Source organism: Prunus dulcis, chromosome 1 (assembly GCF_902201215.1).
Source record: "Prunus dulcis chromosome 1, ALMONDv2, whole genome shotgun sequence".
Taxonomy (NCBI): domain Eukaryota; kingdom Viridiplantae; phylum Streptophyta; class Magnoliopsida; order Rosales; family Rosaceae; genus Prunus; species Prunus dulcis.
In genome coordinates, this window is record NC_047650.1 from 26,728,639 (window position 1) to 26,742,181 (window position 13,543).

The 13,543-nt window shown below is 38.6% G+C and overlaps 1 protein-coding gene across 1 annotated transcript; it reads right to left on the minus strand.

The window, feature by feature from the left end:
- Positions 1 to 9,318: 9,318 nt before the first annotated feature.
- On the minus strand, positions 9,319 to 10,410 carry LOC117616279. The gene has a single exon (XM_034345540.1). The coding sequence runs from the start codon at positions 10,333 to 10,335 to the stop codon at positions 9,736 to 9,738; it is 600 nt and encodes a 199-aa protein (XP_034201431.1). The 5' UTR covers positions 10,336 to 10,410; the 3' UTR covers positions 9,319 to 9,735.
- Positions 10,411 to 13,543: the final 3,133 nt, after the last annotated feature.

Sequence of the window (13,543 nt, forward strand, 5' to 3'; positions counted from 1 at the left end):
ATCGTTGGCATTCATTAAACCTCGACTGCAAAGATCGAGTTTCAGAGTTATCGGCGGTAGAGATGTGCATTCAAGGTTTGCATTGGGGTCTGCTCTACATTCTTCAAGGGATTAAACCTCGTAGCTTTGAAGAATTGGCCACTCGTGCGCATGACATAGAGCTAAGTATCACTAATCACAATGGAAGAAAGAAAATGGTGAGCGATTATCAAAATGACAAGTTGTCAAGAAATGGGGCAGACTCTTTGAAGACATGCATCTTGGAGTCAATGATGATCAATGCCACTCCAATGAAGGTTTCCACTCGAGGCAAGAAAGATGAGAGAAAGGCCGAGTCGACTCAAGATCAAGAACCACGACGACACATCCTAAAAGAAATGAAGGAGAAGAAGTATCCTTTTCCAGAGTCTGACGTAGAAGGCATGCTGGAAGACTTACTCGAGAAAAAGGTGATTGAGTTACCCGAGTGCAAACGTCCTTAAGACATGAATCATATTAACCACTCGAAATACTGCATGCACCATCGTGTCATCAGTCACCCAGTGGAAAAGTGCTTCGTGTTGAAAGATCTCATCATGAAGTTGGCACAACAAGGAAGAATCGAAATGGATCTTGACAAGGTGATAGAGTCAAACCAAGCTACGATCTCGTTTGTCTTATCTGGTTCGACACCTTCGCCCTCACTTCAATCACTGGGGGCATTCTCTGAAACCCATCAACTTAATTCGTATGAGTGTGTTGGGGTGTTAAGTCAAAGTAGTGTCGAATCATCCGATGACGATAATGAAGGATGAACATTGGTCACTCGGAGGAAGTTACATAAAAGGAATGTATCTTTGCCAAGAACTGCTCAATCAAAAAGATGTGTAAACAAAAGAAGTTCTCCTCAATCACCTAAAAAGCATAAAAGAAGCAAATTGTCAAATATGAACAAAGTGGTTCAAAAAGATGAACTCTTTGAACAAAAGTCACCTAGCCCCATCATGCTATATGACTTCTTCCCTAAAGGATTCTTCAAGAGTATTGCGTCGAGCACCTCCTGCGGTAAAAAAACATAAGGAGAACACTTCTCACTTCGTTTGACACAAATTCAACCCAAATGCTCCTTTACCTGCACGAGCCAAAACTGCACAAGGCACCAAATGCTCATTCGCCTGCACGAGCTGAAACTGCGCAAGGCACTAAATGCTTCTTTGCCTGCACGAGCTGAAATTACAGAAGGCACCAAATGCTTCTTCGCCTGTGCGAGCTGAAACTGCAGAAGGCACCAAATGCTTCTTCGCCTGTACGAGCCGAAACTGCACAAGGCAGCAAATGCTCATTCGCCTGCACGAGCTGAAACTGCACAAGGCACCAAACGCTCATTCGCCCGCACGAGTGAAAACTGCACAAGGCACTAAAACACTCATTCGCCTGCAAGAGCCAAAACTACAGAAGGCACCAAATGCTGATTCGCCTGCACGAGCCGAAACTGCACGAGGCACCAATCCCTCATTTGCCTGCACAGGCTGAAATTGCAGAAGGCATCAAACACTCATTTGCCTACACGAGTTGAAACTGCAGAAGGCACCAAAAGCTCCTGGCCTGCATAAGCCTAAACTGCGTATGGCACCCAAAAAGAAAAAATAAAAAAAAAAAGTTGTTCATTGGACTGAAAACCCAGAAGGGCGATCCAAGCAAAAGTTAGAGCATAAGAAAGTCCATTGAGCTGAAAACCTGAAAGGGCGGCTCAAGAAAAAGTTAGGACACCCAAAAAAAAAAAGCCAGATAAAAGTGGAATGTCTCGAGAAACAATCTTCACTTGTCTTCCACCAACGTAAAGCCTAAGCACTTGAGCGGGTTATCACCAAGTCGAAGAGATGGATCAAACCCAAGCGGTATAGGACGTCTACGTTCTTCACTCGTCCTCAACTTACGTAAAGCCTAAGCGCTTGAACGGGTTATCACCAAGTCAGAGAGATGGATCAAACCCAAGCGGTATAGGACGTCTACGTTCTTCACTTGTCTTCCCTTACGTAAAGCCTAAGCGCTTGAGCGGGTTATCACCAAGTCGATGAGATGGATCAAACCCAAGCGGTATAGGATGTCTACGTTCTTCACTCGTCCTCCACTTACGTAAAGCCTAAACTCTTGAGTGGGTTATCACCAAGTCGGAGAGATGGATCAAACCCAAACGGTATAGGACTTCCACGTTCTTCACTTTCTTTCAAAGTACCTATTGTAAATATATATATATATATATATCATCATATAAGATAAATAAATAAAATGATTGAAAGAGTGATAGATGTGCAGCTGTGAAAAAAATAAATAAATAAATAGGTTATTTCTAGCTGTTTGGACTAATCCAAGCTAAAGGGGGCAGCCTAGTCTGCACACTCCTGTGCAGCCCAGTGCCAGCCAGCAAGGCCAATCGTCGCTTGCCCATGCTCCAGCACGCAACCCATGTCGAGCCAGGCCCAGCTCGCGTCTGAACCTACGCAGCCCAGCACCTCCTCTTGGCCCACTCGCTCCAACTCACGTAAGCGCACCTCACACACAAGGCCTGACGCCTTCTTCCTTTCACCTTGAGCCCAGCGCAGGTGGACTCGAACCTGCCAGCCCTTCCAAGTTTCCAGCCATACCTCAGGTCTTGGCACACACCTCCAGCGCATGCAGGCTCAATCATGCTAGCCTTCCAACCCTCCAGCAATGCACGCAAGTCTGAACCTGCCAACCCTCTTACCTTCCAATCTTGCTTTAAAAATTATTTTTAAAAAAATTATTATAAAAAATTATTTTTTTATAAATAAAAAAAAAACATTGACGCAAGAACATGAGGGAACAAAGTAGGTTCAATCTTACCAACAAGCTTCTTGATAGACCAGAAGGCGAGTTCTTGTGGCTGTGAAAAATATATATATCAACGTTAGTTTCTTTTTCCACTAATATATACTAATATATATATATATATATGAGCATCAAATATTGAAGGAAAAGAAGACAACTCTCACCACTTTGGTTGCTAAGAATTCAGATGATGCAAACTTCAACGTCGTAGACTTTCTTGCCAACAAGTGGAGTCTTTGCTGTTCTATTCGGTTAATCTTAATATTCGTGAGCGTAGTGCAATTTAAAGAAGCCAAAAGGACCATCAAAGCTCCTGGTGGCACTACTAGGGTTTCTCATTCCTAGTTTAGAAAAAGATTGGATTTTGTTTCTTGTTTCACAAGATCTTAACAAAATTGGATATTATTAAGCTTAGCTTAATAATATCCCTCCCAAAAAAAAAAAAAAAAAAAAAGGGGGTCGAAAGCCAATGTTGGAATACAAAGATATTATTTCAATTATATCATCCAACAAACAACCCCTCCAACAAAAACAAAAACAGAAGAGAGGAGGAAGGGCCGAAAGCCAACGTTGGAATACAAAGATATTATTTCAATAATATCATCCAACAAAGAACCCAAAAAAAAAAAAAAATCAAGTCTTGCCATCAACTTTAATTACAGCTACAACATCATAATTGCATTGGAGTCGTTTGCCATCAACTACGTCTACAGTACCATGAATGGGGCATGGACATAACCAAAGGATGAATGACATCTCATACACAGATTCCAAGAAGAAAAAAAAAAGGTAACTTTCAAAGCTCCACATTGGAAGCAATCCAAATCATGAAGAAGTAACACCTTCAAGTTGCACCTCCTACATGTGACAAAGCACATGTCTACAATGCATCATGAAGTGGGGGCAATTTGTAGACAAAGAAATTTTGGTGCAATAAATTCCATTGGATAAGAAAATAATTAGGGTTCGGTGGATTGAATTGTGGGCCCCATAATTTGCCCATTTGGCGTATGACTCACCAAAATCGGATTAGCTGTCAAAAGTGACACGTGTCGACATCTGACGGAGTGCATCAAACGGTTCAAAGTGAAGACAAAATTAAAGGAAGGAATCTTCTGTGATTGACTTTGATTTAAATCAAATATTAATCAAGTTAATCAATCGAAGATAATTTGGTTAAATTGCCAAATTATTGGAATTGATTTTTTTTTTTAAATCGAATCAGAATTCCACAAAGGACGGTTTTGAAGAAGGAAAGTTATTTAGGTCAACAATCTTACAGGAGCCTATAAATATGAGGCCTCAAGATGAAAGGAAGGAGGCTCAGAAAAACCTAGCATTCAGAAGAAACATAAAACTCTCTGCATTCTTCACCCTACTTTGGAAGTGCCACCAAGCATAACAAATTCGTGTCGGTTCCTCCACTCTAGAAAAATCCCAAACACCAAACAAGCTTCGTGCTACCCGTTTGATCAAGATCAAGTCTCTACGACCCTTGTATCAAACACAAATTTTCTTTAAACACTTTGGAGATAGAATCAGAAGATTCAATATAGATATTGTAACCCTAAATTTCATTAATACAATATTATTTTGTACACGTGTTCTTGTCTCATTTGTCGCAGGATATTCGTGTTTACAAACACATACCCATAAAATAACAGATCTGCAAACCAGAAATTGTTCACCCAGAAACCCACAATTGGGAAAAATTGGGGGTCATCAACCGACTAGGCAATCCACTAAACAAAGAAGATTCTTACAAAGAAACACAAGCAAGCTCAAGAAATCCTAGATCTATTTAGGAAGATGAGTTATACCTCATTTGTGCAATCTTCTTCTTCAACTTAGCAAAGCTAGCAGCTTAGTCCTTCATGACAATGGCAGCTCCTTCTTTAGCTCGTTCATCCCATGGCACCAGCTAGCTAGCTCAAACTCGAACAGAAACTAACAATTTCAATTCAAGGAGAAAATGACCAATTTCTTCACGAAACCATACTCTTGAAGAAACCAATCTTGAATCTGACCTAGATGTATATGAGAATGTGTTTGTTCTAGCTTGATGCAGATTTCTTATTTCAAAAGCACTTTTCAAAAAATCAATTTAGAAAATTCATATATGAAAATAGTGGTTTTCTCTTGAGGAAGAAGAAGAACAAAAAGTTAGTAAGAACCTTTTCAAAACTTTCCCTCAAAAGTGATGGCTGCCAAATGATGAATCATTTGGCTTTTACCAAAAATTCATAGGTCAGAATGGTACACATGTCATCAGAGAAAATTCGTAGAATATGAAAAAAAAAGGTTTGGTAGGATCCAGCTGGAAACCAATGAGCTGAAAAACTTACTGATGCAAAAGATGACGAGTCATAATCTTAAGAATTCTAATGAATGCAATATGATGCAATGCATAAATTACCTTGGCCAATGTGATTGATTTTTCATAAGATAGCAGCCAGATAAGAATACTTAGATAAACTATTCTTAATCTAAACTTGAGCTTGAGTAATTACAATGTATGTCCTATTACAATATTGTCACGGGAAGCCAAAAGAAAAACTTAAAAAAACATAGACTTAACAACGTGGACCCTTCCAGGACCCCAACTATTATTTTGACATTTTGGTACCTTATTCCTGTGGGTGCGGTCTAGTTCAATCCAATTTTATCATCGAATTGTAATTGTAATTGAAAATTACATATGGTCCGATTCAATTTGACTTTTATTTGAAATATATATATAAGAACTGAACCAAGCTAGACATATGCAGTCTCGGTTCGATTTCCGGTGTGGAATGAAATAAATATGAGGATGTGAAGAAGAAAGAAATAGGAAAAGGAGAAATATATCAAATAAGAGTGAAAGAGGTAGAAGAGATAAGGAGGATGAGAAATATAATGAAATAGGTGGAAAATAGAGTAAGATGGTAAGCACAACAATAATGGGTATGGTCACCGAAAAGAAAAAGAAGTGGGGCTAGAGTTGTTATTTAGTTGGGTATAAATGGGAACTAATACATTTAGTTATTAATTGGGCTAAAATATATAGATATTACATGGTGTCACTAATGTGCTTGATTTGAATACTAATTAGTCTTATTGGTAATTGTTGATATAAATGAATAAGTAAACTTAACATAACCGGTCTGATTCGATTTAGATCATTTTTTTCAAGACAAGAACCTAGATGGGAACCGATCCAAAACGATTTGTTTCGCTTTTTGAGTCTAGGTTGACTTTTTTTGTCAATTCGGGTTTTTCCCATTTTATTTTACTCGGTTTACAGGTTATGTAGGGACTTTTTTGTTTCAGTAGCTACAAATGGGCATGGGCTACTGCAAAGAGCAAATGGGTGGAGTTGCCCATGTGTCTGAGTTCAAGAATCAGGCCCCAAGAGTGCTTCGAAAGGTTCGTGGAGCCTTAAGAAGCACTTTGGTTTCCTTCACCAACAAAACCAACAATTGCTTGTAGATAAATATTTTGGCTTGCTCGAGAAACTCGTGGCATGGGAGCTAAGCATTCCCTCTCCCCTTGCTTTGAACCTCTATTTCCATAGGAATGGGTGGCTTGAGTACATTTTCCAGCTGCTTGACGAAAGCTTCGTCACACTCTTGGGTGTTTTGTCAAAAGATAAGAGGGAAATAAATGGAAGAACATAGCTTGAAATTTAAGGGTTCCAGTAGTGAGAGGAGATGTTTTCTCTCTCTGGATGTTGTTATCTGCTGGGTAGGAAATGCCCCCTTTTATAGGAGCTGGAAACTCCTCCTTCCCTAGCTGGTTCTTCCCAAATCTGCCAAGTCTCCCCCTTCATTCCTCTTCTCTTCTTTTGATTCATCCTTATTTTGTAAAATCCCCTTAATGCAAACACATACAGACAAGATTTTTGGGAGCTCTAGAGTCTTCCCGTAGCTATCCCTGTGGCAATCTCCTATCTCTGGCAACACTCCCTCCCTTCTTTCCTCCCTTATTTTATGGCAAGAGTTGGTAGGGGAAAGAAGTGGATAAAAGTGTTGGTCTGAAGGGTGTTTTACTCCCAGCAGCCTGCACACGCAAATATCCTTTGGTTTTACAGATGATCTGTCTTGGATTTAGCTTTGGCCATGTGCTAGAGGCTTCCTGAGATATTTTCTAAGTTGTTGGGTCACTTCCTAAGGTGATGGGCTAATTTACTAATGTGATGGGCCACTTTTCCCTCTTTCATGTTTACCCACATATTTGGGCTAAATAAATGGGCTCGAGTTTTTGGGCTCCCAAGCAACCCAAAACTTCAACTTCTTGGCTCATCAATGGGCTTCGTGAATGATCGTAACCATACATACCACAACTCGCTCAGCAAGCCCTGGGAATTTGCGTGGCTTGGGCCTACTTAACCTTGTAGCGTGGCTAGATGCAAAATAAGGGTTTTCCGCTTGGCATTGCATGTTGTTTGGCGTGCTCGTGCTCGAGTTTTATTGTATTGTAAAGGGCTATGGTCAAGTCAAAATTAGGGATAATAAGCATGGGTTCATAGAGCCGGTACATTTTACAGGTTCGTTACAACCCTTTTCATGACAGGTTACATATTTACTTGGCGTGGCACGTGGACCATAACTCGTGCAAGCTCGTACGATGAACTCTCGCATACCCAAATCGGGTTTCTTCTCAGTAAGGTATCGTACTAGGCCGGGAATATATTTGGGCCTAATCTTGGATTTTTGGGGCCTCAACAGGTTCAAATATCCACCTATAATATTAATCACATTTCAAATGCCCACCTATAATATTAATCACATTCTCCTTAAATAAATTTAATAAGCTTATTTATAGCATTAATAGATATCTAGAACAAATTTAGTCATCTCACTTTGTTAATCTCTTTAATAAAATTTATATGTGATTCGTCTCCAACTAAAAATAAAGTTATCTTCACTAAAGAACGGATGAGATCACCGACAACATACTATATTAAATGAATTCATGATATATGGAGAAAAAAGAAAGAGAGATTGGAGAATGTATGGAATGTACGGGTGGGATTGGCCTAACTCGCTCGTCCGCCTCCGTGTTTTTCATATTTTTCCCATTTATTCAGTTCTTGACTAAAAGAAATTTATATTTTTCCTATTTATTTAGTCCTTTACAATTGGAGTATTATTGTCATATAGCTCATGAGAAAATATATTACAATTTTTATGTCCAAAGATATTTGTACGGTATTGTGCACAGAGCTTTTGGGCCTATAGACAGCTTGAAAAGAAATGGGCTTATATCTCTCAGGATTACATTTGGGCCAACATTTTCATTGGAGAAAAGGAATCGACTTGTGGGCCAATTGGGTCGAACAAGCTATCGTTAGGCATTATATACATGCCCATATTGGGCTATTGGCCCTTAAGTGAGGTCGTAAGAGATATGACCTCACCTAAGGGCTATAAATAAGGCCCTCACTATAGAATTCTTGAGATTTTCTATATATATCAATCTCGTATGATGTAAAAGACGGATTCAGATCTTCTGCTCTGATTTTCTCTGCCATAATTTGCTTTACTTTTGTTTTCCATACGCCACCTCATTAAAATTTAATATAAGGGATTTAAAAATTGACACATTATCCTAAAACAAAAAACCAATTTACTCCTAATTAAAAAAGAAAAAAAAAACCCTAACATCCAATTAATGGGATAATTAACGTCCAGAAGCTTTTCTTTTTTTCCTTCTTCTTCTTCACGTTCCTCTCTCTTTCTTCTTTTTTTTCTTCTTCTTCTTCATTCTATGTCCTCTTCTCCTTTTTTTTTTTTTTTTTCTTTTCACCTTCTTGTATAAAGATTGTTGCCTTTGGTGGAGGAAATAAATTATAGGCGCCTAACCAATATTAGAAAGGTAAGACGAAATGGAGAGATTCATAATTTATATTGGGTTTTCATATGGCATGTGGTTTGTCAAATATGGTTTTGTTTTCAATGGATTTTCATAGTGATGCTTATTGGTGATGGTGGTGCAAGAAGGTGAAGCAAAAAGGATAAGAGGACATAACATGTAGCAAGAAGGAGAAAAAAAGAGAAGAGAATGGAAGTGAAGAAGAAGAAGAAAAAAAAAAGCTTTTGGACATTAACTATCAAGTTAGTTGGGTGTTAGGGTTTTTTTTTCTTTTTTAAATAGGAGTAAATTAGGTTTGTTTTATGATGATGTGTCAACTTTTAAATTCATTAGATTAAATTTTAATGAGGTAGCGTATAAAGAATAAAAGTAAAGTAAATTATGGTAGAGAAAGTTAAAGTAGAGGATTCAGATCTTTTTTTTTTTCTATACAAAGCGATATTCAGGGAGATAAACATAGTCCTAATATGTTAACTATTTGAACTACAAATTTCTTATCGAAAATACCGTATATTACTATTAGACAAGAAATTGCAATATCAAAACTTATTGAAAGATGTAGTAGTTTTTATATGTGGGATGATGGAATTTGTCATCTCTACAATAAAATTGAAGAGCCCTCATACTACAAACATCTGAATTATTTAGGTTGCACAAAATATTTTGCACCGGATTCCACATATTTTCCCAATACTTTTGATACATAATTAAACTGAACCAAATAAATTTGGATTACTTCTTTAGCAAGAATAGATTCCCTCGAGGGGTTCATTATGAATATTATGACCGCTATTAAAAAAGCGAACCATTCTTTTCTTCTTCATTTTTTTTTTCTTTTTGGCGCGAATCAATTTCCTTGCGACCTGTGACATATACGCATCTTTCATATGAGCCTAGTCCTACAGTCCTCCTAACATGTCTTTTCCCGATTCAGTATGTTAATCAATTTCCCTAATATGTCTTTAAAAAAAAATTAAAGAAACAAATTTACAAATCGGTGCAGTATCATATATTTCGTCCGACATAAACTTTCCCGTTTCGTTTCGTTTCGTACTACTGCGCCGGTAGTGTTTCGAAACGCCACGAAAAATCAGTGTAATCAGACGAATCGAAGTAGACGTCGGAATTCTCAAACAGTCCATCGAACGCCACGTACTCGGTACTACTGTCATGAACATGGGCTCCTAACTCGAACGAGTCGTAACTCGGAGGGTGATCGTCGAATCGCCAAAACTCGTCGATTCCGGACGAGTCAGACGAAACTCGGACCAACTCGGTCTCTCTGCCTTCTGCCAGCACTTCGCTAAAGTTCTCCGACGGAGGGAGACCCAGCTCATCATCCGAGGCTCCTAGAAGGTAACCAAGGTCCGGATTGGACTCGCCGGAATCTGACGTCAGATCGACCACCGGTACCGGAGCGGACGGCGTGGCCGGCGACGGACGAGGCGACGTCGGACAAGAAGTGGTGGATGCAATCTCTTCCTCGAAGCTTTTCATGACCGAGTCGAGGTCCTGAGTGGCCGCGTCGAGTTCCGAGTCGTCGAGGAAACCCAGTAGGTCTTCTCTGAGTCGCTTAACCTCGGCCGAGTCATGCTCCGAGTCGTCCGAGTTGTCTCGGATCCGCTTCTTACTATTTGAGGTGTGGTCCTCCATAACATATACCAATCGCAAATTAGAGGAGAGTTTTGAAGATTTGAACGTGAAGATGTGGTGGTGGTGGCAAAATGAGGAGAGAAGCATTATATAGGGGGACAATGTAGAGAGAGAAAGTAGAGAGAGAAAGAGAGAGTGTGTGTGTAATGATGTGACGTGGGCGCGTGGGATCGAATACTTAGTCCATCACGGACTCCTTGCCCAATCTTTTTCAATTTTTTCCCTTTTTATTTATTTGCTTCTTTTTGGGTGGTTTCTTTTTCCAGATTTGTTTTCTATTAATTGGAATGAATTCCGGGCTCAAGTCCGGTCAGTTGTGGGACCAACTCGTCCTAGTCAATCACGGCGTTATTTGTTTGTTTATCTTTTTCTTGGGTTTTTTCTTTTATTTTTGGCTCGGGTCGGCTTGATTCGGCTGACTAAAGTGTAAAGCATTTTATGGTTTGCGTTGTTTGGCGATGGGTGGGAGAATGAGAATGAAATTATTGTGGGAGTGCGAGGGTATTATGGTAAATTAGGTTGGCTTTTGAAGAATGAGAATAAATGAATCGGATTGGGTTGGGTTGGGTTTGATTAAGGTGGATTTGGATTTTGGATTTGACGGGGCGGTGAGCTTGACTTTATCGAAAAGAGACTGGTGTGGGTGTGGAGAGAAAAGTTGTAGGTAAATTGATTACGTATTTTTCTGGAAGGAATAGCTTAATGGGTGGTTGATGACGTTGATGGGCACTGAAAGCAAATGAATTTGCCTAAATGGTGTAGTAGTAGTTTCCAGGAATCCCTCCTATTTCTCATAGATATTTAATTTCTCCCTATCCTAATTACTAAAAGCATGTTTTATCAAACAATTTCTTTGCTCTTTCTTTCTAGGGAGACTTTGGAAAAGGCCAAAGGAGAGAGAAATTTTTTATAAAAAGCCAAAATAGACAAAAATGCTCTTATTTATTTTTGGATTTCTTAAGGAATTCTTTACATTTGCATGTCTTTGGTTTGAAAGTTGAGAGATTTTTGTGTCTTTTTTGAAAATATTTTGGCTTTTTTCAAAAGTGGAAGTTTTTTTGTAGCTAAAACCTAAATTTACTTTCTTTCTAGTGCAATGGGGATCCAGCTCAAATGTTATTCGACTAAATGATTATTAAATTTATTGATCAGTTACACAAACAAAACTATTCCTTCCAATTCAATCTCATTTCTGATGCGACTATAATATTTAAGCGATAGTTTAAAATATTCTAAAAATTAATAAAATTTACAAACTTATGAATTCAAACTTGAGTGCAATCGGACACACTCACTGTCTTTAGCAACTCACCTAGTCCACATATACAAATGATCATTGAAATATTTTTAAAACAAATCGGACACAAAGATATTTTAAGATGTTGTGGCTTTTGTGGGTTGTGGATTGAAATATTGCTTGGTGCGGATTTGGTGGAGTGCAACTCTTCACTAAAGCAATTGCTTTAATGTTCTGTTCAATTACAGCTTCGCTATAATAATTAATATAAAAAAAAGGTGATTATAAGATTTGAGAGCATCATCCATAATTACAAGCATATGAATATATGGCCGCCCATAATATAAATATACAATGGAAAAAAGAATATACCAAAAATCCAAGAAAAGTCAATATACCTTATTCAAAAAGATTTAAGAATTCAGTAATTGATTGAGTCATGGAGGATGGAGCACACCGGAAAATATGTACTCCATAAAATACTATTTCCTCTAGAATGCAAGACCGCCTTTAACATCATTACAAGTTTTCATCTTCAACAAAATGAATTTTGCCCATCTAGTCAACAAAATGTTCAATAATTAAGCTAATAAAATAAGTTAGCCAGCATAATTTGATTGTCAACGAAGCATCCTGATGGTTGTTTTGTAGGAAAATTCAAAAAATATCCGCTGGGTGGACGACAAACAACCTCGTCCATCCATAATTCCCCTCCCTACAATCCAACCCCCGCCCTCCTTTTACTCTTTCTTTCACACACACTCACTCTGTCGGGCCAACGTTTCCCTCGTCGCACGTACCTCATCCCATTCTTCTCGCGTGGGACCCACCTTATAATGTGGGGACAAAGCAAAGCCGGTGGCTCAAACGGTGCGCCGACTCCAGATGGCTGTGCGTGGTAAAGCAGATGCAGTCCATTCAGTGACACGTCCAAGTCTAAACGTACATAGGCCAGCTAGCCGCTGTTTTTAAAGCCGCTCCTCGATTGATGCATTAGTTTTTTTTTTTTTTTTAATGTCAAGTTGTCGTTTGGGCTTTGCCTCCACGTTTACACGTGCCCCACTTTTCCACAAGTATCTGGTATTTACTTCCTGTTTGGCGCCAGATTTAGGTCTTTTTTATTTTTTTCTGGTCTTGTCAATAATGTAAATGGGAGATCTAGAAAAGCTGATGCGTCGTCGGCCAGAAGAGAGGGGGGTCCACGTGTAGCACTGGTGGGTTTTAAAAGCAATCACATGATTCAGGCAGGGTCAAGGGGTCTAACCTGAATCAGAGTACGTTATTTATGTCGTGGTTTTCACTCTTCACGAGGAGGAGGAGTTTGGATTTAGATGAGGACTTATCGGACACAGCCGTTCCTTAGTGCGCAACAACTTAATTTCCTTCAACGTTCGCCGCCCGTGACCACATTACATTCAGAAAAGAGTTATTTACACTAATACATTCTGAATTTTTTTTTAAATCTCATGAGATATCAGAAATTATATCAACACTTCATAAAATTCTAAATTTTTTTATCTTGAAATTAATGATTTTATATATATAAAAAATTATCCAAATTGCGTAAGTGTTTTTTTTTTAATATATAATGAAATCATCAATTTTTGGATGAACAATCAACAAAACATGGTGAAAACAATATAAAACTTCATGGGGGTATTTCTATAATTTTTGAAACTTCAGTGGTTCTAATGAAAACACTAAAATCTCATGGAGTGTTAGTGTAAATAACTTTTTGAAAAAATTAGTCAATTGAGAGAGTTTGTTTTTGTTTTTTTTTTGGGGGGGGGTAAGGATTTTATGTTAAAATTGGTTAACAATTTCTCATCAATTGGGGTATGCGCTTTTTGTGATTTATGCCCTATTTGAGAGTACTTCTGAAAGGGCTAAAAGCTTTTTCAGACAACCACAAGTGCTTCTGATAGTGTTTGGCAGAAAAATTTAGAAGCGCTTCTAGAGAAGCACCTTGTT

Excerpts from the sequence above, each read along its gene's own strand:
- LOC117616279 (XM_034345540.1), bottom strand. The coding sequence starts at position 10,335 with ATGGAGGACCACACCTCAAATAGTAAGAAGCGGATCCGAGACAACTCG.